The following is a 25,330-nucleotide window of genomic DNA, read 5'->3' as shown; positions in this document are numbered from 1 at the left end:
GGGTATATGGGAATATATAGTGTGAGCGGGGGACGTCCAGGGGATGTGATATCAGGATATGGGGGTATATTGGAATATATAGTGTGAGCGGGGGACGTCCAGAGGATGTGATGTCAGGATATGGTGGTATATGGGAATATATAGTGTGAGCGGGGGACGTCCAGGGGATGTGATATCAGGATATGGGGGTATATGGGAATATATAGTGTGAGCGGGGGACGTCCAGAGGATGTGATATCAGGATATGGGGGGTATATGGGAATATATAGTGTGAGCGGGGGACGTCCAGGGGATGTGATATCAGGATATGGGGGGGTATATGGGAATATATAGTGTGAGCGGGGGGGACGTCCAGAGGATGTGATATCAGGATATGGGGGTATATGGGAATATATAGTGTGAGCGGGGGACGTCCAGGGGATGTGATATCAGGATATGGGGGGGTATATGGGAATATATAGTGTGAGCGGGGGACGTCCAGAGGATGTGATATCAGGATATGGGGGGTATATGGGAATATATAGTGTGAGCGGGGGACGTCCAGAGGATGTGATATCAGGATATGGGGGGTATATGGGAATATATAGTGTGAGCGGGGGACGTCCAGAGGATGTGATATCAGGATATGGGGGGTATATGGGAATATATAGTGTGAGCGGGGGACGTCCAGGGGATGGGATATCAGGATATGGGGGTATATAGGAATATATAGTGTGAGCGGGGGACGTCCAGGGGATGGGATATCAGGATATGTGGGTATATGGGAATATATAGTGTGAGCGGGGGGGACGTCCAGAGGATGTGATATCAGGATATGGGGGGTATATGGGAATATATAGTGTGAGCGGGGGACGTCCAGGGGATGTGATATCAGGATATGGGGGGTATATGGGAATATATAGTGTGAGCGGGGGACGTCCAGATGATGTGATATCAGGATATGGGGGTATATGGGAATATATAGTGTGAGCGGGGGACGTCCAGGGGATGTGATATCAGGATATGGGGGGTATATGGGAATATATAGTGTGAGCGGGGGACGTCCAGAGGATGTGATATCAGGATATGGGGGTATATGGGAATATATAGTGTGAGCGGGGGGACGTCCAGGGGATGTGATATCAGGATATGGGGTATATGGGAATATATAGTGTGAGCGGGGGACGTCCAGGGGATGGGATATCAGGATATGGGGGTATATAGGAATATATAGTGTGAGTGGGGGACGTCCAGAGGATGTGATATCAGGATATGGGGGGTATATGGGAATATATAGTGTGAGCGGGGGACGTCCAGGGGATGTGATATCAGGATATGGGGCTATATAGGAATATATAGTGTGAGCGGGGGACGTCCAGAGGATGTGATATCAGGATATGGGGGTATATGGGAATATATAGTGTGAGCGGGGGACGTCCAGGGGATGTGATATCAGGATATGGGGGTATATGGGAATATATAGTGTGAGCGGGGGACGTCCAGGGGATGTGATATCAGGATATGGGGGGTATATGGGAATATATAGTGTGAGCGGGGGACGTCCAGGGGATGTGATATCAGGATATGGGGGGTATATGGGAATATATAGTGTGAGCGGGGGACGTCCAGGGGATGTGATATCAGGATATGGGGGGTATATGGGAATATAAAGTGTGAGCGGGGGACGTCCAGGGGATGTGATATCAGGATATGGGGGGTATATGGGAATATATAGTGGGAGCGGGGGACGTCCAGGGGATGTGATATCAGGATATGGGGGTATATGGGAATATATAGTGTGAGCGGGGGACGTCCAGAGGATGTGATATCAGGATATGGGGGGTATATGGGAATATATAGTGTGAGCGGGGGACGTCCAGAGGATGTGATATCAGGATATGGGGGGTATATGGGAATATATAGTATGAGCGGGGGACGTCCAGAGGATGTGATATCAGGATATGGGGGGTATATGGGAATATATAGTGTAAGCGGGGGACGTCCGGGGGATGTGATATCAGGATATGGGGGGTATATGGGAATATATAGTGTGAGCGGGGGACGTCCAGAGGATGTGATATCAGGATATGGGGGTATATGGGAATATATAGTGTGAGCGGGGGACGTCCAGAGGATGTGATATCAGGATATGGGGGGTATATGGGAATATATAGTGTGAGCGGGGGACGTCCAGAGGATGTGATATCAGGATATGGGGGGTATATGGGAATATATAGTGTAAGCGGAGGACGTCCAGGGGATGTGATATCAGGATATGGGGGTATATGGGAATATATAGTATGAGCGGGGGACGTCCAGAGGATGTGATATCAGGATATGGGGGTATATGGGAATATATAGTGTGAGCGGGGGACATCCAGTGGATGTGATATTAGGATATGGGGGTATATGGGAATATATAGTGTGAGCGGGGGACGTCCAGAGGATGTGATATCAGGATATGGGGGGTATATGGGAATATATAGTGTGAGCGGGGGACGTCCAGAGGATGTGATATCAGGATATGGGGGGTATATGGGAATATATAGTGTGAGCGGGGGACGTCCAGAGGATGTGATATCAGGATATGGGGGGATATGGGAATATATAGTGTGAGCGGGGGACGTCCAGAGGATGTGATATCAGGATATGGGGGGTATATGGGAATATATAGTGTGAGCGGGGGGGACGTCCAGAGGATGTGATATCAGGATATGGGGGGTATATGGGAATATATAGTATGAGCGGGGGACGTCCAGGGGATGTGATATCAGGATATGGGGGTATATGGGAATATATAGTGTGAGCGGGGGACGTCCAGAGGATGTGATATCAGGATATGGGGGGTATATGGGAATATATAGTGTAAGCGGAGGACGTCCAGAGGATGTGATATCAGGATATGGGGGTATATGGGAATATATAGTGTGAGCGGGGGACGTCCAGGGGATGTGATATCAGGATATGGGGGTATATGGAATATATAGTGTGAGCGGGGGACGTCCAGGGGATGTGATATCAGGATATGGGGGTATATAGGAATATATAGTGTGAGCGGGGGACGTCCAGGGGATGTGATATCAGGATATGGGGGGTATATGGGAATATATAGTGTGAGCGGGGGACGTCCAGAGGATGTGATATCAGGATATGGGGGTATATGGGAATATATAGTGTGAGCGGGGGCCGTCCAGGGGATGTGATATCAGGATATGGGGGGGTATATGGTAATATATAGTGTGAGCGGGGGACGTCCAGAGGATGTGATATCAGGATATGGGGGTATATGGGAATATATAGTGTGAGCGGGGGACGTCCAGAGGATGTGATATCAGGATATGGGGGTATATGGGAATATATAGTGTGAGCGGGGGACGTCCAGAGGATGTGATATCAGGATATGGGGTATATGGGAATATATAGTGTGAGCGGGGGACGTCCAGGGGATGTGATATCAGGATATGGGGTATATGGGAATATATAGTGTGAGCGGGGGACGTCCAGAGGATGTGATATCAGGATATGGGGGTATATGGGAATATATAGTGTGAGCGGGGGACGTCCAGGGGATGTGATATCAGGATATGGGGGTATATGGAATATATAGTGTGAGCGGGGGACGTCCAGAGGATGTGATATCAGGATATGGGGGGTATATGGGAATATATAGTGTGAGCGGGGGACGTCCAGGGGATGTGCTATCAGGATATGGGGGGGTATATGGTAATATATAGTGTGAGCGGGGGACGTCCAGAGGATGTGATATCAGGATATGGGGGTATATGGGAATATATAGTGTGAGCGGGGGACGTCCAGAGGATGTGATATCAGGATATGGGGTATATGGGAATATATAGTGTGAGCGGGGGACATCCAGGGGATGTGATATCAGGATATGGGGGTATATGGGAATATATAGTGTGAGCGGGGACGTCCAGGGGATGTGATATCAGGATATGGGGGTATATGGGAATATATAGTGTGAGCGGGGGACGTCCAGGGGATGTGATATCAGGATATGGGGGGGGGGGGGTATACGGGAATATATAGTGTGAGCGGGGGACGTCCAGGGGATGTGATATCAGGATATGGGGGGTATATGGGAATATATAGTGTGAGCGGGGGACGTCCAGAGGATGTGATATCAGGATATGGGGGTATATGGGAATATATAGTGTGAGCGGGGGACGTCCAGGGGATGTGATATCAGGATATGGGGGTATATGGGAATATATAGTGTGAGCGGGGGACGTCCAGGGGATGTGATATCAGGATATGGGGGGGGGGGGGGGTATACGGGAATATATAGTGTGAGCGGGGGACGTCCAGGGGATGTGATATCAGGATATGGGGGGGGGGGGGTATATGGGAATATATAGTGTGAGCGGGGGACGTCCAGAGGATGTGATATCCAGATATGGGGGGGGGGGGGGGGGGTATATGGGAATATATAGTGTGAGCGGGGGACGTCCAGAGGATGTGATATCAGGATAAGTGTTGACCTTTCCCTGTGATGTGTAGGTTTCGGGGTCACCTATATATAGGGGTCCTCCTTTGATTTGGGGGCTTCAGCTGCAGTGGATGCCCTGTGGCCCCCGAGGGTCCTCTCTTAGATACAATGTTCCGGATATAATGTGAGTTTCCTATCACGTTCCTGATAATGAAGCGCCGCTCCTGTGAATGTGTGATGTGGTGTGAGTCGGGATTGGCACGTAGTGGGCGCCGGGATTACGTGCTGCGCGTATCGGAGACTCTCGGCCCTGTCAGCATTTCCTCGGAGATTCTTGGACCGGCGCCTCCAATGCGTTTCCTACTGCCGGTTTTCAGTATAATTTAAAGTTAATGATGTATGCCGCGGTATGCGCTGTGTACGTAGCGATACGGTGAGGCGCCAACGAGTGACAGCACCAATGTCGCCACCATTGTCTGCTTTAACCTTTCGTGTCCCAGACCCATCTCATGGTGCCACTTAGGATCTCTCCCCTGGTCTGAGGAATTAACATCCATCATTATGTAATGAAGTTCTCTGCAACTTTCTAATATACATTCTACTACTCACCATGTCATCACCTCTGCTTGCTGTCAGTGAATGTATAGTATCTGTTTGTACCCATAAAGGGGTACTCTGGAAGAATAACACATTTTCAAATCAATTGATTCCAGAAAGCTATACAGATTTGTAAATTACTTCGACTTAAAATTTTGAATCCTTCCAGTACTTCTCAGCTGCTGTAAGCTCCACAGGAAGTTGTGTAGTTCTTTCCAATCTGACCACAGTGCTCTCTGCTACCACCTCTGTCCATATCAGGAACTGTCCAGAGCAGGAGCAAATCCCCATAGCAAACCTCCTCTAGACAGTTCCTGACATGGACAGAGGTGGCGGCAGAGGGCCAAGTGGTCAGACTGGAAAGAACTACCTAACTTTCTGTGGAGCATACAGCAGCTGATAAGTACTGGAAGGATTAGGAATTTTTTAAATAGAATTAATTACCACTCGTGGATTTTAAAACGTTTTTTTTTCTTCTTCTTTAGAGTACCCCTTTAAAGAGGTACTCCGGTGGAAAACATTTTGTTTTTTAAATCAATATAATTGATTTATATTGATTATATCAATATAAATGACTTCTATAAAAAAAAAAAAAAATTCTTTACCCTTCCAGTACTTTTTAGCAGCTGTATGCTACAGAGGAAATTCTTTTCTTTTTGAATTTCTTTTTTGTGTTGTCCACAGTGCTCTCTGCTGACACCTTTGTCCATATCAGGAACTGTCCAGAGCAGCATAGGTTTGCTTTGGGGATTTCCTCCTGCTCTGGACAGTTCCTGATACGGGCATCAGGTGTCAGCAGAGAGCAATGTGGTCAAGAAAAAAAAGAAATTCAAAAAGAAAAGAATTTCCACTGTAACATACAGCTTCTAAAATGTACTGGAAGGATTAAGAAAATGTTTTAAAAATCTTGTACCCCTTTAAGTTCTGAAGGGTTTATCTGTCTAGTTCAGTGATCTATATAATACAGTCCTCCAGATGATGCAAAACTACAACTCCCAGCATGCCCGGACAGCCAACGGCTGTCCGGGCATGCTGGGAGTTGTAGTTTTGCAACATCTGGAGGTCCGCAGATTGAAGACCACTGCATAGGAGGTAATACTCACGTGTCCCCGCCGCTCCGGACCCGTCACCGCTGCCCTGGATGTCGCTCCATCGCTGTCGCCTTGTCCCCGTCGCTCCGGAACGTCTCTGCTGCCGGCCGGGTATCTTCGCTCTCCATCGCCGCCATCACGTCGTTACGCACACCGACGCACGTACGCGACGACGTGATGATGAGGAAGGAGAGCGCCGGCCATACAGGGGATCCCTGAACGGAGAAGACACTGAGGAGGCAGGTAAGGTCCCTCCCGGTGTCCTGTAAGCACTAACCCGGCTATTCAGTCGGGCTGTTCGGGACGCCGCGGTGAAATCGCTGAACAGCCGGGTTAGTGTCACTTTCCCTTCAGACGCGGCGGTCAGCTTTGATCACCGCATCTGAAGGGTTAATACAGGGCATCACCGCGATCAGGGACCGCCGCGATAGGTGTGTATTCGCTGTATAAGACGCACTGACTTTTCCCCCCCAGTTTTGGGGAAGAAAAAGTGCGTCTTATACGGCAAAAAATACGGTACTTGTCCCCGGGACTAAAATGGAGCAAAATCTACTTGTCCCTCATGACAATCCACTTGTCTGGGACAATTTTTGCTTTTACGCTCTGATTTTTTCCTCCTCGCCCTACAATATCCATAACTACCTACTATAAGGATACCTTTTAAAGGGGTACTCCAATGAAAAACTTTTAATTTTTTTCAAATCAACTGGTGCCAGAAAGTTAAACAGATTTGTAAATTACTTCTATAAAAAAATCTTAATCCTTCCTGTACTTATTAGCTGCTGAATACTACAGTGGAAATTCTTTTCCGTTTGAAACACAGAGCTCTCTGCTGGCATCACAAGCACAGTGCTCTCTGCTGACATTTCTGTCCATTTTAGGAACTGTCCAGAGTAAAAGGAAATCCCCATAGCAAACATATGCTGTTCTGGACAGTTCATAACATGGACAGAGGTGTCAGCAGAGAGCACTGTGCACGTGATGTCAGCAGACAGTTCTGTGTTTCAAAAAGAAAAGAATTTCCACTGTAGTATTCAGCAGCTAATAGTACTGGAAGGATTAAGATTTTTTTTAATAGAAGTAATTTACAAATCTGTTTAACTTTCTGGCACCAGTTGATTAAATAAAAAATAAATAAAATAGTTTTTCACCGGAGTATCCCTTTAATTTTTAAATAAAAATTTTTCTGGACCAAAAAATATATATTAGGTGAAGTGAAACTGAAATAGTAAAAGATAATTTTGCAGATTTGGTGTTTTTCTTTTCTGCGCCATTTACCTTGTGGTTGAGATAACATGTTGTTTTGATACTTTAGTCGCCTGATTACAGCGATACCAGATTTGTATCGTTTCCTTCATGTTTTACAAATTATAAAAAAATTCAGAACTTTTTAGAATTTTTTTAATTGTTATATTTTGACCCCTGTAGCTTTATTATTTTTACACATACCCGGCTGTATGAGGGCTAATTTTTGGCGCCATAATCAGTTTTTTTGTATCGGTACCATTTTGGTATTGATCTGACTTTTTAATCACTTTTAAACTTTTTTTTTCTGGGATATTATAAAAATTGCAATTCTGTGGTTTGGTATTTTTTTTTACATTTACTGTACGGGATACATAATGTTATATTTTAATAGGTCGTACAATTACGCACGAAGCGATACCAAATATGTTTATTTTTATTATGTTTGCATGTTTTTATATAGGAAAAGGGGGTGATTTGAACTTTTAACATGGAAGGGTTAATGTGTTTTTTTTAAACTTTTATAAAAAAATTTTTTTTACACTTTATTAGACTTATAGGAGGAATCCTTAGATTCCTCTTACAGATCAGTTGTATTGAACTCATTGATCTGTGTGCTCTGTGATCCATTGATAGAGCCTGGTCCAGCCAAGGACAGAGTCGGGACACCAGGGAACAGAGGTAAACCCTCCGGCTATCCACATCCCGGGGAAATTCTGCTGTGTGAACATAGACTGAGACATCTTATGGCTCATAAAAGTTGTTTATGGGGATTAATAAAGTGTAAAAAAATTTTTTTTTTAAACTGCGTTAACCACTAAATAACAATAAAAACTAAATAAATTGTCATCTTTTTTATATTGGCACTGTCATAAAAAAAATTCTGTTGCACTCCTTATGGTAAATTTTATCAAATGAACTGGTGCCAGAAAGTTTAACAGATTTGTTAATTACTTCTATATAGAAATCTAAATCCTTCCAGTACTTATCAGCTGCTGTATGCTCCATAGGAAGTTGTGTAGTTATTTTCCAGTCTGACCACAGTGCTCTCTGCTGACACCTCTGTCCATGTCAGGAACTGTCCAGAGTAGGAGAGGTTTTCTATGGGGATTTCCTCCTACTCTGGAGAGTTCCTGACATGGACAGAGGTGTCAGCAGAGAGCACTGTGGTCAGACTAGAAAGAACTACACAACTTCCTGTGGAGCATACAGCAGCTGATGAGTACTGGAAGGATTAAGATTTTTATATAGAAGTAATTTTCAAATCTGTTTAACTTTCTGGCACCAGTTTATTAAAAAAATAATTGCTTTCCACTGGAGTACCCCTTTAAATCACTGAGGAGACTCCATCGAGAGATCTATGTAAGCAGCGTTAGTTTTTTTTCCGTGCGTCTGACACTCATAACGGCGTTCCCAAATCTTATTCCGTCTAGAATTAAAGGAGTCACAGCCCCGCCTCCAGTTTTCCATTCTTGACTCCTCTCCGTATAAAACCGACACCTGGTCATCCAGCACCGTCTCGCCGTTCGCCGCCCTCCATTCTACCTTTTTCATTCTAGTTAATTTCCCATCCTGCCCCTGTCCCCCCGGCGTGGTGAGGAAAAAACAATGGAGATCAGTGTCTGCCGTAGTCAAGGTTATGGCGATAAATTCCTCCATTGTCACTTCTGCTCACAGTAAATTGGCTGGAGGCTTTCGCGCCGCGGAGACGGGTAATTTGCTACCGTATTTCAAATAGATTTTAGAAATGAGTTTGAAAGGCCGGTTCATGCCTCCTATTACTGGGGGCCGCGCTCCTGTCTGACTCCCTCATTACCACCGCTTAATACCCTTCCTATTCTCCGGCCATAATGAAACTCTCCTGCGTGAGCGGCGGCGGCAACCACACGGAAGAGGGAGAGAGAGCGCGCGTATGTCGCCAATGACAAGACAAGTGCGCTGAGGGCACATGTGTCCCCTGGGTCCTTGGCCCCAGCGATCACACCATTAATTTCTACCTTCACTTCTCATTTCCCAGTCAGGCCTCAGTAATATACAGGGCAGCCCCCGATGCAATAGTGACGGAGCGATGCTCTGCTATAAAGTGAGCCTGAGCTCGTGCTTGGTCATGTATGATGATTTGCCATATGTGTATCACCATATATAATGTATCAACCTCATCCTAATGACCATAGGGATTATCACCCAGCTTTCCACACACCCTGAACTGTATTAAATATGTGTTATCTGGAGCGGTGTGTGGTGTCTGTGTGTTATCTGGAGTGGTGTGTGGTGTCTGTGTGTTATCTGGAGTGGTGTGTGGTGTCTGTGTGTTATCTGGAGTGGTGTGTGGTGTCTGTGTTATCTGGAGTGGTGTGTGGTGTCTGTGTGTTATCTGGAGTGGTGTGTGGTGTCTGTGTTATCTGGAGTGGTGTGTGGTGTCTGTGTGTTATCTGGAGTGGTGTGTGGTGTCTGTGTGTTATCTGGAGTGGTGTGTGGTGTCTGTGTGTTATTTGGAGTGGTGTGTGGTGTCTGTGTGTTATCTGGAGTGGTGTGTGGTGTCTGTGTTATCTGGAGTGGTCTGTGGTGTCTGTGTTATCTGGAGTGGTGTGTGGTGTCTGTGTGTTATCTGGAGTGGTGTGTGGTGTCTGTGTGTTATCTGGAGTGGTGTGTGGTGTCTGTGTGTTATCTGGAGGGGTGTGAGTTGTCTGTGTGTTATCTGGAGTGGTGTGTGGTGTCTGTGTGTTATCTGGAGTGGTGTGTGGTGTCTGTGTGTTATCTGGAGTGGTGTGTGGTGTCTGTGTTATCTGGAGTGGTGTGTGGTGTCTGTGTTATCTGGAGTGGTGTGTGGTGTCTGTGTTATCTGGAGTGGTGTGTGGTGTCTGTGTGTTATCTGGAGTGGTGTGTGGTGTCTGTGTGTTATCTGGAGCGGTGTGTGGTGTCTGTGTTATCTGGAGTGGTGTGTGGTGTCTGTGTGTTATCTGGAGTGGTGTGTGGTGTCTGTGTGTTATCTGGAGCGGTGTGTGGTGTCTGTGTGTTATCTGGAGTGGTGTGTGGTGTCTGTGTGTTATCTGGAGCGGTGTGTGGTGTCTGTGTGTTATCTGGAGTGGTGTGTGGTGTCTGTGTGTTATCTGGAGTGGTGTGTGGTGTCTGTGTTATCTGGAGTGGTGTGTGGTGTCTGTGTTATCTGGAGTGGTGTGTGGTGTCTGTGTGTTATCTGGAGTGGTCTTTGGTGTCTGTGTTATCTGGAGTGGTCTGTGGTGTCTGTGTTATCTGGAGTGGTGTGTGGTGTCTGTGTGTTATCTGGAGTTGTGTGTGGTGTCTGTGTGTTATCTGGAGTGGTGTGTGGTGTCTGTGTGTTATCTGGAGTGGTGTGTGGTGTCTGTGTGTTATCTGTAGTGGTGTGTGGTGTCTGTGTGTTATCTGGAGCGGTGTGTGGTGTCTGTGTTATCTGGAGTGGTGTGTGGTGTCTGTGTGTTATCTGGAGTGGTGTGTGGTGTCTGTGTGTTATCTGGAGTGGTGTGTGGTGTCTGTGTGTTATCTGGAGTGGTGTGTGGTGTCTGTGTGTTATCTGGAGCGGTGTGTGGTGTCTGTGTTATCTGGAGTGGTCTGTGGTGTCTGTGTGTTATCTGGAGCGGTGTGTGGTGTCTGTGTGTTATCTGGAGTGGTGTGTGGTGTCTGTGTTATCTGGAGTGGTGTGTGGTGTCTGTGTGTTATCTGGAGTGGTGTGTGGTGTGTGTGTGTGTGTGTGTTATCTGGAGTGGTGTGTGGTGTCTGTGTGTTATCTGGAGTGGTGTGTGTGTGTTATCTGGAGTGGTGTGTGGTGTCTGTGTTATCTGGAGTGGTGTGTGGTGTCTGTGTGTTATCTGGAGTGGTGTGTGGTGTCTGTGTTATCTGGAGTGGTGTGTGGTGTCTGTGTGTTATCTGGAGTGGTGTGTGGTGTCTGTGTGTTATCTGGAGTGGTGTGTGGTGTGTGTGTGTGTGTTATCTGGAGTGGTGTGTGGTGTCTGTGTTATCTGGAGTGGTGTGTGTGTGTTATCTGGAGTGGTGTGTGGTGTGTGTGTGTTATCTGGAGTGGTATGTGGTGTCTGTGTGTTATTTGGAGTGGTGTGTGGTGTCTGTGTGTTATCTGGAGTGGTGTGTGGTGTCTGTGTTATCTGGAGCGGTGTGTGGTGTCTGTGTGTTATCTGGAGTGGTGTGTGGTGTCTGTGTTATCTGGAGTGGTGTGTGGTGTCTGTGTGTTATCTGGAGTGGTGTGTGGTGTCTGTGTGTTATCTGGAGTGGTGTGTGGTGTCTGTGTTATCTGGAGTGGTGTGTGGTGTCTGTGTTATCTGGAGTGGTGTGTGGTGTGTGTGTGTGTTATCTGGAGTGGTGTGTGGTGTCTGTGTGTTATCTGGAGTGGTGTGTGGTGTCTGTGTGTTATCAGGAGTGGTGTGTGGTGTCTGTGTGTTATCTGGAGTGGTGTGTGGTGTCTGTGTTATCTGGAGTGGTGTGTGGTGTCTGTGTGTTATCTGGAATGGTGTGTGGTGTCTGTGTGTTATCTGGAGTGGTGTGTGGTGTCTGTGTGTTATCTGGAGTGGTGTGTGGTGTCTGTGCTTTATCTGGAGTGGTGTGTGGTGTCTGTGTGTTATCTGGAGCGGTGTGTGGTGTCTGTGTGTTATCTGGAGTGGTCTGTGGTGTCTGTGTGTTATCTGGAGTGGTCTGTGGTGTCTGTGTGTTATCTGGAGTGGTCTGTGGTGTCTGTGTGTTATCTGGAGTGGTCTGTGGTGTCTGTGCTTTATCTGGAGTGGTGTGTGGTGTCTGTGTGTTATCTGGAGTGGTGTGTGGTGTCTGTGTTATCTGGAGCGGTGTGTGGTGTCTGTGTGTTATCTGGAGCGGTGTGTGGTGTCTGTGTGTTATCTGGAGTGGTGTGTGGTGTCTGTGTTATCTGGAGTGGTGTGTGGTGTCTGTGTTATCTGGAGCGGTGTGTGGTGTCTGTGTGTTATCTGGAGCGGTGTGTGGTGTCTGTGTGTTATCTGGAGTGGTGTGTGGTGTCTGTGTGTTATCTGGAGTGGTGTGTGGTGTCTCTGTGTTATCTGGAGCGGTGTGTGGTGTCTGTGTGTTATCTGGAGCGATGTGTGGTGTCTGTGTTATCTGGAGTGGTGTGTGGTGTCTGTGTTATCTGGAGTGGTGTGTGGTGTCTGTGTTATCTGGAGTGGTGTGTGGTGTCTGTGTGTTATCTGGAGCAGTGTGTGGTGTCTGTGTTATCTGGAGTGGTGTCTGTGTGTTATCTGGAGTGGTGTGTGGTGTCTGTGTTATCTGGAGCGGTGTGTGGTGTCTGTGTGTTATCTGGAGCGGTGTGTGGTGTCTGTGTTATCTGGAGTGGTGTGTGGTGTCTGTGTGTTATCTGGAGTGGTGTGTGGTGTCTGTGTGTTATCTGGAGTGGTGTGTGGTGTCTGTTATCTGGAGTGGTGTGTGGTGTCTGTTATCTGGAGTGGTGTGTGGTGTCTGTGTGTTATCTGGAGTGGTGTGTGGTGTCTGTGTGTTGTCTGGAGTGGTGTGTGGTGTCTGTGTGTTATCTGTAGCGGTGTGTGGTGTCTGTGTGTTATCTGGAGTGGTGTGTGGTGTCTGTGTGTTATCTGGAGTGGTGTGTGGTGTCTGTGTGTTATCTGGAGTGGTGTGTGGTGTCTGTGTGTTATCTGTAGCGGTGTGTGGTGTCTGTGTGTTATCTGGAGTGGTGTGTGGTGTCTGTGTGTTATCTGGAGTGGTGTGTGGTGTCTGTGTGTTATCTGGAGTGGTGTGTGGTGTCTGTTTGTTATCTGGAGTGGTGTGGTGTCTGTGTGTTATCAGGAGTGGTGTGTGGTGTCTGTGTTATCTGGAGTGGTGTGTGGTGTCTGTGTTATCTGGAGTGGTGTGTGGTGTCTGTGTGTTATCTGGAGTGGTGTGTGGTGTCTGTGTTATCTGGAGTGGTGTGTGTGGTGTCTGTGTTATCTGGAGTGGTGTGTGGTGTCTGTGTTATCTGGAGTGGTGTGTGGTGTCTGTGTGTTATCTGGAGTGGTGTGTGGTGTCTGTGTGTTATCTGGAGTGGTGTGTGGTGTCTGTGTGTTATCTGGAGTGGTGTGTGGTGTCTGTGTTATCTGGAGTGGTGTGTGGTGTCTGTGTTATCTGGAGTGGTGTGTGTGGTGTCTGTGTTATCTGGAGTGGTGTGTGGTGTCTGTGTTATCTGGAGTGGTGTGTGGTGTCTGTGTGTTATCTGGAGTGGTGTGTGGTGTCTGTGTTATCTGGAGTGGTGTGTGGTGTCTGTGTTATCTGGAGTGGTGTGTGTGGTGTCTGTGTTATCTGGAGTGGTGTGTGGTGTCTGTGTGTTATCTGGAGTGGTGTGTGGTGTCTGTGTGTTATCTGGAGGGGTGTGAGTTGTCTGTGTGTTATCTGGAGCGGTGTGTGGTGTCTGTGTGTTATCTGGAGTGGTGTGAGGTGTCTGTGTGTTATCTGGAGTGGTGTGTGGTGTCTGTGTGTTATCTGGAGTGGTGTGTGGTGTCTGTGTGTTATCTGGAGTGGTGTGTGGTGTCTGTGTGTTATCTGGAGTGGTGTGTGGTGTCTGTGTTATCTGGAGTGGTGTGTGGTGTCTGTGTGTTATCTGGAGTGGTGTGTGTGTTATCTGGAGTGGTGTGTGGTATCTGTGTGTTATCTGGAGTGGTGTATGGTGTCTGTGTGTTATCTGGAGCGGTGTGTGGTGTCTGTGTGTTATCTGGAGCGGTGTGTGGTGTCTGTGTGTTATCTGGAGCGGTGTGTGTTATCTGGAGTGGTGTGTGGTGTCTGTGTTATCTGGAGTGGTGTGTGGTGTCTGTGTGTTATCTGGAGTGGTGTGTGGTGTGTGTGTGTGTTATCTGGAGCGGTGTGTGGTGTCTGTGTGTTATCTGGAGCGGTGTGTGGTGTCTGTGTGTTATCTGGAGTGGTGTGTGGTGTCTGTGTGTTATCTGGAGTGGTGTGGTGTCTGTGTGTTATCTGGAGTGGTGTGTGGTGTCTGTGTGTTATCTGGAGCGGTGTGTGGTGTCTGTGTTATCTGGAGGGGTGTGTGGTGTCTGTGTGTTATCTGGAGTGGTGTCTGTGTGTTATCTGGAGTGGTGTGTGGTGTCTGTGTTATCTGGAGTGGTGTGTGGTGTCTGTGTGTTATCTGGAGTGGTGTGTGGTGTCTGTGTGTTATCTGGAGTGGTGTGTGGTGTCTGTGTGTTATCTGGAGTGGTGTGTGGTGTCTGTGTGTTATCTGGAGTGGTGTGTGGTGTCTGTGTTATCTGGAGTGGTGTGTGGTGTGTGTGTGTGTTATCTGGAGCGGTGTGGGGTGTATGTGTGTTATCTGGAGCGGTGTGTGGTGTCTGTGTGTTATCTGGATTGGTGTGGGGTGTCTGTGTGTTATCTGGAGTGGTGTGTGGTGTCTGTGTTATCTGGAGTGGTGTGTGGTGTCTGTGTGTTATCTGGAGTGGTGTGTGGTGTCTGTGTGTTATCTGGAGCGGTGTGTGGTGTCTGTGTTATCTGGAGGGGTGTGAGTTGTCTGTGTGTTATCTGGAGCGGTGTGTGGTGTCTGTGTGTTATCTGGAGTGGTGTGAGGTGTCTGTGTGTTATCTGGAGTGGTGTGTGGTGTCTGTGTGTTATCTGGAGTGGTGTGTGGTGTCTGTGTGTTATCTGGAGTGGTGTGTGGTGTCTGTGTGTTATCTGGAGTGGTGTGTGGTGTCTGTGTGTTATCTGGAGTGGTGTGTGTGTTATCTGGAGTGGTGTGTGGTATCTGTGTGTTATCTGGAGTGGTGTGTGGTGTCTGTGTGTTATCTGGAGTGGTGTGTGGTGTCTGTGTGTTATCTGGAGCGGTGTGTGGTGTCTGTGTGTTATCTGGAGCGGTGTGTGTTATCTGGAGTGGTGTGTGGTGTCTGTGTTATCTGGAGTGGTGTGTGGTGTCTGTGTGTTATCTGGAGTGGTGTGTGGTGTCTGTGTGTTATCTGGAGCGGTGTGTGGTGTCTGTGTGTTATCTGGAGCGGTGTGTGTTATCTGGAGTGGTGTGTGGTGTCTGTGTGTTATCTGGAGTGGTGTGTGGTGTCTGTGTGTTATCTGGAGTGGTGTGTGGTGTCTGTGTGTTATCTGGAGTGGTGTGTGGTGTCTGTGTGTTATCTGGAGTGGTGTGTGGTGTCTGTGTTATCTGGAGTGGTCTGTGGTGTCTGTGTTATCTGGAGTGGTGTGTGGTGTCTGTGTGTTATCTGGAGTGGTGTGTGGTGTCTGTGTGTTATCTGGAGTGGTGTGTGGTGTCTGTGTGTTATCTGGAGGGGTGTGAGTTGTCTGTGTGTTATCTGGAGTGGTGTGTGGTGTCTGTGTGTTATCTGGAGTGGTGTGTGGTGTCTGTGTGTTATCTGGAGTGGTGTGTGGTGTCTGTGTTATCTGGAGTGGTGTGTGGTGTCTGTGTTATCTGGAGTGGTGTGTGGTGTCTGTGTGTTATCTGGAGTGGTGTGTGGTGTCTGTGTGTTATCTGGAGCGGTGTGTGGTGTCTGTGTTATCTGGAGTGGTGTGTGGTGTCTGTGTGTTATCTGGAGTGGTGTGTGGTGTCTGTGTGTTATCTGGAGCGGTGTGTGGTGTCTGTGTGTTATCTGGAGTGGTGTGTGGTGTCTGTGTGTTATCTGGAGCGGTGTGTGGTGTCTGTGTGTTATCTGGAGTGGTGTGGTGTCTGTGTGTTATCTGGAGTGGTCTTTGGTGTCTGTGTTATCTGGAGTGGTCTGTGGTGTCTGTGTTATCTGGAGTGGTGTGTGGTGTCTGTGTGTTATCTGGAGTGGTGTGTGGTGTCTGTGTGTTATCTGGAGTGGTGTGTGGTGTCTGTGTGTTATCTGGAGTGGTGTGTGGTGTCTGTGTGTTATCTGTAGTGGTGTGTGGTGTCTGTGTGTTATCTGGAGCGGTGTGTGGTGTCTGTGTTATCTGGAGTGGTGTGTGGTGTCTGTGTGTTATCTGGAGTGGTGTGTGGTGTCTGTGTGTTATCTGGAGTGGTGTGTGGTGTCTGTGTGTTATCTGGAGTGGTGTGTGGTGTCTGTGTGTTATCTGGAGCGGTGTGTGGTGTCTGTGTTATCTGGAGTGGTCTGTGGTGTCTGTGTGTTATCTGGAGCGGTGTGTGGTGTCTGTGTGTTATCTGGAGTGGTGTGTGGTGTCTGTGTTATCTGGAGTGGTGTGTGGTGTCTGTGTGTTATCTGGAGTGGTGTGTGGTGTGTGTGTGTGTGTGTTATCTGGAGTGGTGTGTGGTGTCTGTGTGTTATCTGGAGTGGTGTGTGTGTGTTATCTGGAGTGGTGTGTGGTGTCTGTGTTATCTGGAGTGGTGTGTGGTGTCTGTGTGTTATCTGGAGTGGTGTGTGGTGTCTGTGTTATCTGGAGTGGTGTGTGGTGTCTGTGTGTTATCTGGAGTGGTGTGTGGTGTCTGTGTGTTATCTGGAGTGGTGTGTGGTGTGTGTGTGTGTGTTATCTGGAGTGGTGTGTGGTGTCTGTGTTATCTGGAGTGGTGTGTGTGTGTTATCTGGAGTGGTGTGTGGTGTGTGTGTGTTATCTGGAGTGGTATGTGGTGTCTGTGTGTTATTTGGAGTGGTGTGTGGTGTCTGTGTGTTATCTGGAGTGGTGTGTGGTGTCTGTGTTATCTGGAGCGGTGTGTGGTGTCTGTGTGTTATCTGGAGTGGTGTGTGGTGTCTGTGTTATCTGGAGTGGTGTGTGGTGTCTGTGTGTTATCTGGAGTGGTGTGTGGTGTCTGTGTGTTATCTGGAGTGGTGTGTGGTGTCTGTGTTATCTGGAGTGGTGTGTGGTGTCTGTGTTATCTGGAGTGGTGTGTGGTGTGTGTGTGTTTTATCTGGAGTGGTGTGTGGTGTCTGTGTGTTATCTGGAGTGGTGTGTGGTGTCTGTGTGTTATCAGGAGTGGTGTGTGGTGTCTGTGTGTTATCTGGAGTGGTGTGTGGTGTCTGTGTTATCTGGAGTGGTGTGTGGTGTCTGTGTGTTATCTGGAATGGTGTGTGGTGTCTGTGTGTTATCTGGAGTGGTGTGTGGTGTCTGTGTGTTATCTGGAGTGGTGTGTGGTGTCTGTGCTTTATCTGGAGTGGTGTGTGGTGTCTGTGTGTTATCTGGAGCGGTGTGTGGTGTCTGTGTGTTATCTGGAGTGGTCTGTGGTGTCTGTGTGTTATCTGGAGTGGTCTGTGGTGTCTGTGTGTTATCTGGAGTGGTCTGTGGTGTCTGTGTGTTATCTGGAGTGGTCTGTGGTGTCTGTGCTTTATCTGGAGTGGTGTGTGGTGTCTGTGTGTTATCTGGAGTGGTGTGTGGTGTCTGTGTTATCTGGAGCGGTGTGTGGTGTCTGTGTGTTATCTGGAGCGGTGTGTGGTGTCTGTGTGTTATCTGGAGTGGTGTGTGGTGTCTGTGTTATCTGGAGTGGTGTGTGGTGTCTGTGTTATCTGGAGCGGTGTGTGGTGTCTGTGTGTTATCTGGAGCGGTGTGTGGTGTCTGTGTGTTATCTGGAGTGGTGTGTGGTGTCTGTGTGTTATCTGGAGTGGTGTGTGGTGTCTCTGTGTTATCTGGAGCGGTGTGTGGTGTCTGTGTGTTATCTGGAGCGATGTGTGGTGTCTGTGTTATCTGGAGTGGTGTGTGGTGTCTGTGTTATCTGGAGTGGTGTGTGGTGTCTGTGTTATCTGGAGTGGTGTGTGGTGTCTGTGTGTTATCTGGAGCAGTGTGTGGTGTCTGTGTTATCTGGAGTGGTGTCTGTGTGTTATCTGGAGTGGTGTGTGGTGTCTGTGTTATCTGGAGCGGTGTGTGGTGTCTGTGTGTTATCTGGAGCGGTGTGTGGTGTCTGTGTTATCTGGAGTGGTGTGTGGTGTCTGTGTGTTATCTGGAGTGGTGTGTGGTGTCTGTGTGTTATCTGGAGTGGTGTGTGGTGTCTGTTATCTGGAGTGGTGTGTGGTGTCTGTTATCTGGAGTGGTGTGTGGTGTCTGTGTGTTATCTGGAGTGGTGTGTGGTGTCTGTGTGTTGTCTGGAGTGGTGTGTGGTGTCTGTGTGTTATCTGTAGCGGTGTGTGGTGTCTGTGTGTTATCTGGAGTGGTGTGTGGTGTCTGTGTGTTATCTGGAGTGGTGTGTGGTGTCTGTGTGTTATCTGGAGTGGTGTGTGGTGTCTGTGTGTTATCTGTAGCGGTGTGTGGTGTCTGTGTGTTATCTGGAGTGGTGTGTGGTGTCTGTGTGTTATCTGGAGTGGTGTGTGGTGTCTGTGTGTTATCTGGAGTGGTGTGTGGTGTCTGTTTGTTATCTGGAGTGGTGTGGTGTCTGTGTGTTATCAGGAGTGGTGTGTGGTGTCTGTGTTATCTGGAGTGGTGTGTGGTGTCTGTGTTATCTGGAGTGGTGTGTGGTGTCTGTGTGTTATCTGGAGTGGTGTGTGGTGTCTGTGTTATCTGGAGTGGTGTGTGTGGTGTCTGTGTTATCTGGAGTGGTGTGTGGTGTCTGTGTTATCTGGAGTGGTGTGTGGTGTCTGTGTGTTATCTGGAGTGGTGTGTGGTGTCTGTGTGTTATCTGGAGTGGTGTGTGGTGTCTGTGTGTTATCTGGAGTGGTGTGTGGTGTCTGTGTTATCTGGAGTGGTGTGTGGTGTCTGTGTTATCTGGAGTGGTGTGTGTGGTGTCTGTGTTATCTGGAGTGGTGTGTGGTGTCTGTGTTATCTGGAGTGGTGTGTGGTGTCTGTGTGTTATCTGGAGTGGTGTGTGGTGTCTGTGTTATCTGGAGTGGTGTGTGGTGTCTGTGTTATCTGGAGTGGTGTGTGTGGTGTCTGTGTTATCTGGAGTGGTGTGTGGTGTCTGTGTGTTATCTGGAGTGGTGTGTGGTGTCTGTGTTATCTGGAGGGGTGTGAGTTGTCTGTGTGTTATCTGGAGCGGTGTGTGGTGTCTGTGTGTTATCTGGAGTGGTGTGAGGTGTCTGTGTGTTATCTGGAGTGGTGTGTGGTGTCTGTGTGTTATCTGGAGTGGTGTGTGGTGTCTGTGTGTTATCTGGAGTGGTGTGTGGTGTCTGTGTGTTATCTGGAGTGGTGTGTGGTGTCTGTGTTATCTGGAGTGGTGTGTGGTGTCTGTGTGTTATCTGGAGTGGTGTGTGTGTTATCTGGAGTGGTGTGTGGTATCTGTGTGTTATCTGGAGTGGTGTATGGTGTCTGTGTGTTATCTGGAGCGGTGTGTGGTGTCTGTGTGTTATCTGGAGCGGTGTGTGGTGTCTGTGTGTTATCTGGAGCGGTGTGTGTTATCTGGAGTGGTGTGTGGTGTCTGTGTTATCTGGAGTGGTGTGTGGTGTCTGTGTGTTATCTGGAGTGGTGTGTGGTGTGTGTGTGTGTTATCTGGAGCGGTGTGTGGTGTCTGTGTGTTATCTGGAGTGGTGTGTGGTGTCTGTGTGTTATCTGGAGTGGTGTGGTGTCTGTGTGTTATCTGGAGTGGTGTGTGGTGTCTGTGTGTTATCTGGAGCGGTGTGTGGTGTCTGTGTTATCTGGAGGGGTGTGTGGTGTCTGTGTGTTATCTGGAGTGGTGTCTGTGTGTTATCTGGAGTGGTGTGTGGTGTCTGTGTTATCTGGAGTGGTGTGTGGTGTCTGTGTGTTATCTGGAGTGGTGTGTGGTGTCTGTGTGTTATCTGGAGTGGTGTGTGGTGTCTGTGTGTTATCTGGAGTGGTGTGTGGTGTCTGTGTGTTATCTGGAGTGGTGTGTGGTGTCTGTGTTATCTGGAGTGGTGTGTGGTGTGTGTGTGTGTTATCTGGAGCGGTGTGGGGTGTATGTGTGTTATCTGGAGCGGTGTGTGGTGTCTGTGTGTTATCTGGATTGGTGTGGGGTGTCTGTGTGTTATCTGGAGTGGTGTGTGGTGTCTGTGTTATCTGGAGTGGTGTGTGGTGTCTGTGTGTTATCTGGAGTGGTGTGTGGTGTCTGTGTGTTATCTGGAGCGGTGTGTGGTGTCTGTGTTATCTGGAGGGGTGTGAGTTGTCTGTGTGTTATCTGGAGCGGTGTGTGGTGTCTGTGTGTTATCTGGAGTGGTGTGAGGTGTCTGTGTGTTATCTGGAGTGGTGTGTGGTGTCTGTGTGTTATCTGGAGTGGTGTGTGGTGTCTGTGTGTTATCTGGAGTGGTGTGTGGTGTCTGTGTGTTATCTGGAGTGGTGTGTGGTGTCTGTGTGTTATCTGGAGTGGTGTGTGTGTTATCTGGAGTGGTGTGTGGTGTCTGTGTGTTATCTGGAGTGGTGTGTGGTGTCTGTGTGTTATCTGGAGTGGTGTGTGGTGTCTGTGTGTTATCTGGAGCGGTGTGTGGTGTCTGTGTGTTATCTGGAGCGGTGTGTGTTATCTGGAGTGGTGTGTGGTGTCTGTGTTATCTGGAGTGGTGTGTGGTGTCTGTGTGTTATCTGGAGTGGTGTGTGGTGTCTGTGTGTTATCTGGAGCGGTGTGTGGTGTCTGTGTGTTATCTGGAGCGGTGTGTGTTATCTGGAGTGGTGTGTGGTGTCTGTGTGTTATCTGGAGTGGTGTGTGGTGTCTGTGTGTTATCTGGAGTGGTGTGTGGTGTCTGTGTGTTATCTGGAGTGGTGTGTGGTGTCTGTGTTATCTGGAGTGGTGTGTGGTGTCTGTGTGTTATCTGGAGCGGTGTGTGGTGTCTGTGTGTTATCTGGAGCGGTGTGTGTTATCTGGAGTGGTGTGTGGTGTCTGTGTGTTATCTGGAGTGGTGTGTGGTGTCTGTGTGTTATCTGGAGTGGTGTGTGGTGTCTGTGTGTTATCTGGAGTGGTGTGTGGTGTCTGTGTTATCTGGAGTGGTGTGTGGTGTCTGTGTGTTATCTGGAGTGGTGTGTGGTGTCTGTGTGTTATCTGGAGCGGTGTGTGGTGTCTGTGTGTTATCTGGAGTGGTGTGTGGTGTGTGTGTGTTATCTGGAGCGGTGTGTGGTGTCTGTGTGTTATCTGGAGCGGTGTGTGGTGTCTGTGTGTTATCTGGAGTGGTGTGTGGTGTCTGTGTGTTATCTGGAGTGGTGTGGTGTCTGTGTGTTATCTGGAGTGGTGTGTGGTGTCTGTGTGTTATCTGGAGCGGTGTGTGGTGTCTGTGTTATCTGGAGTGGTGTGTGGTGTCTGTGTGTTATCTGGAGTGGTGTGTGGTGTCTGTGTTATCTGGAGTGGTGTGTGGTGTGTGTGTGTGTGTTATCTGGAGTGGTGTGTGGTGTCTGTGTGTTATCTGGAGCGGTGTGTGGTGTCTGTGTGTTATCTGGAGTGGTGTGGGGTGTCTGTGTGTTATCTGGAGTGGTGTGTGGTGTCTGTGTGTTATCTGGAGCGGTGTGGGGTGTCTGTGTGTTATCTGGAGTGGTGTGTGGTGTCTGTGTGTTATCTGGAGTGGTGTGTGGTGTCTGTGTGTTATCTGGAGTGGTGTGTGGTGTCTGTGTGTTATCTGGAGTGGTGTGTGGTGTCTGTGTTATCTGGAGTGGTGTCTGTGTGTTATCTGGAGTGGTGTGTGGTGTCTGTGTGTTATCTGGAGCGGTGTGGGGTGTATGTGTGTTATCTGGAGTGGTCTGTGGTGTCTGTGTGTTGTCTGGAGCGGTGTGTGGTGTCTGTGTGTTATCTGGAGTGGTGTGTGGTGTCTGTGTGTTATCTGGAGTGGTGTGTGGTGTCTGTGTGTTATCTGGAGTGGTGTGTGGTGTCTGTGTGTTATCTGGAGTGGTGTGTGAGGTGTCTGTGTGTTATCTGGAGCGGTGTGTGGTGTCTGTGTGTTATCTGGAGTGGTGTGTGGTGTCTGTGTGTTATCTGGAGTGGTGTGTGGTGTCTGTGTGTTATCTGGAGTGGTGTGTGGTGTCTGTGTGTTATCTGGAGTGGTGTATGGTGTCTGTGTGTTATCTGGAGTGGTGTGTGGTGTCTGTGTGTTATCTGGAGTGGTGTGTGGTGTCTGTGTGTTATCTGGAGTGGTGTGTGGTGTACGTGTTTTATCTTGAAGTATTATGTTCCGGTGTAAACTATGCACATTATATTTCTGAATCTTCTTGTTTCTTTAGGCTTCTGCTTTTAAGCCGACTGCGACAAAAACAGAATCAGCAGCGATGGAGAAGCCGTGGTCTGTGCGTGATCGGAGGCGTCATGTACCGAGTGTCTGCAAATAAACTCTCCAAAACCTGGAGCCCTGGAAGTGGCGGCAAAACCACCCCGAAGACTGGTGAGTGACATATACCTCATAGGAAGAGCGCCCCCTGTGTAATACACCACTTAGGATTCATGAGAGGTGACATGGAGGAAATAGTGCATATATACAGTGTAGTAGTGTGATACCGCCAACCATCATCACAACAGAGGACAGACCATATAACCACTATAATGCTGCATTATATGTACAAGAATATAACTACTATAATACTGCACCTATATACAAGAATAATACTATAATACTGCTCCTATATACAAGAATATAACTACTATAATACTGCTCCAATATACAAGAATATAACTACTATAATACTGCCCCTATATACAAGAATATAACTACTATAATACTGTCTCCTATATACAAGAATATAACTACTATAATACTGCTCCTATATACAAGAATATAACTACTATAATACTGCACCTATATACAAGAATAATACTATAATACTGCTCCTATATACAAGAATATAACTACTATAATACTGCTCCTATATACAAGAATATAACTACTATAATACTGCTCCTATATACAAGAATATAACTACTATAAGACTGCTCCTATATACAAGAATATACCTACTATAATACTGCCCCTATATACAAGAATATAACTACTATAATACTGTCTCCTATATACAAGAATATAACTACTATAATACTGCTCCTATATACAAGAATATAACTACTATAATACTGCTCCTATATACAAGAATATAACTACTATAATACTGCTCCTATATACAAGAATATAACTACTATAATACTGCTCCTATATACAAGAATATACCTACTATAATACTGCCCCTATATACAAGAATATAACTTCTATAATACTGCTCCTATATACAAGAATATAACTACTATAATACTGCTCCTATATACAAGAATATAACTACTATAATACTGCTCCTATATACAAGAATATAACTACTATAATACTGCTCCTATATACAAGAATATATCTACTATAATACTGCTCCTATATACAAGAATATAACTACTATAATACTGCTCCTATATACAAGAATATAACTACAATAATACTGCTCCTATATACAAGAATATATCTACTATAATACTGCTCCTATATACAAGAATATAACTACTATAATACTGCCTCCTATATACAAGAATATAACTACTATAATACTGCTCCTATATACAAGAATATAACTACTATAATACTGCCTCCTATATACAAGAATAGAACTAATATAATACTGCTCCTATATACAAGAATATATCTACTATAATACTGCTCCTATATACAAGAATATAACTACTATAATACTGCCTCCTATATGCAAGAATATAACTACTATAATACTGCTCCTATATACAAGAATATAACTACTATAATACTGCTCCTATATACAAGAATATAACTACTATAATACTGCCTCCTATATACAAGAATATAACTACTATAATACTGCTCCTATATACAAGAATATAACAACTATAATACTGCCTCCTATATACAAGAATATAACTACTATAATACTTCCTCCTATATACAAGAATATAACTACAATAATACTGCTCCTATATACAAGAATATAACTACTATAATACTGCTCCTATATACAAGAATATAACTACTATAATACTGCTCCTATATACAAGAATATAACTACTATAATACTGCTCCTATATACAAGAATATAACTACTATAATACTCTGCCCCTATATACAAGAATATAACTACTATAATACTGCTCCTATATACAAGAATATAACTACTATAATACTGCTCCTATATACAAGAATATAACTATTATAATACTGTTCCTATATACAAGAATATAACTACTATAATACTTCTCCTATATACAAGAATATAACTACTATAATACTGCTCCTATATACAAGAATATAACTACTATAATACTGCTCCTATATACAAGAATATAACTACTATAATACTGCCTCCTATATACAAGAATATAACTACTATAATACTGCTCCTATATACAAGAATATAACTATTATAATACTGTTCCTATATACAAGAATATAACTACTATAATACTTCTCCTATATACAAGAATATAACTACTATAATACTGCCCCCTGTATACAAGAATATAACTACTATAATACTGCTCCTATATACAAGAATATAACTACTATAATACTGCCTCCTATATACAAGAATATAACTACTATAATACTGCCTCCTATATACAAGAATATAACACAAGTAATATAAGTAATGTTCCGTATGACGGTATGGTATTGGTTTGTTTGCTCCTGGTTCTCAGTTGTCAGTGATTTTTCTTTGCGGTATTATCTATATTTCTGACTAATAGTCGTGTTCTGTGCGGCAGTATGTGACGGCCTCTCTCTCCGCGGTCAGCGCTCGTGCCTCCATCTTGGCAGTCATGTCTGCACACAGATGTTGGCGCTGCAGACCGCTCTCCCGGTGACATGACTTGACAGGCAGGCGGGTGCCGTTGGCTGCGGTGTTTTGTCGCCATCATCTTCCTCCGTACCGTAACAGATGGGGCATCATCATCCTCAGCCGGGCTGGTGACAGCTCCTACCAGATGAGACGCCTCGGACATACAATCAAAAGTGACTCACTCACTCCATGAGAGGACGGAGTGGCAGATGAGTGACTGCGACACACTCCCACCACCTGGCGAGATGCACGCTTGTCGCTTTTACAAGGATCTTACAGAACTTCCATCATGTTATTTACCTTTTTCCTATCATTTTTGGAGATTTAACCGTTTTCTTTCCGCTCTCCTCCGCAGCCTTCTCGAGCATCTCTTAAAGACCAGTGCATAGACCAGTGTTTCCCAACCAGGGTGCCTCCAGCTGTTGCAAAACTACAA

General features: G+C 46.6%; 1 protein-coding gene across 2 annotated transcripts in view; it reads left to right on the top strand.

Moving 5' to 3' along the window:
* Positions 1-25,330, top strand: part of ZC3H3 (zinc finger CCCH-type containing 3) — a 204,275-nt gene that overhangs the window by 104,523 nt on the left and 74,422 nt on the right. For both annotated transcript variants that reach the window (XM_056522897.1, XM_056522898.1), the window contains one exon: positions 22,342-22,499. In XM_056522897.1, the coding sequence (XP_056378872.1) occupies positions 22,342-22,499 (158 nt within the window). The remainder of the gene's footprint in view (positions 1-22,341; positions 22,500-25,330) is intronic.

The sequence above is a fragment of the Hyla sarda genome, chromosome 5, assembly GCF_029499605.1.
Source record: "Hyla sarda isolate aHylSar1 chromosome 5, aHylSar1.hap1, whole genome shotgun sequence".
In the NCBI taxonomy this organism is placed as follows: Eukaryota; Metazoa; Chordata; class Amphibia; order Anura; family Hylidae; genus Hyla; species Hyla sarda.
Note: the sequence above shows the minus strand (reverse complement) of the source record. Positions and strands in the feature narration are given on the sequence as shown.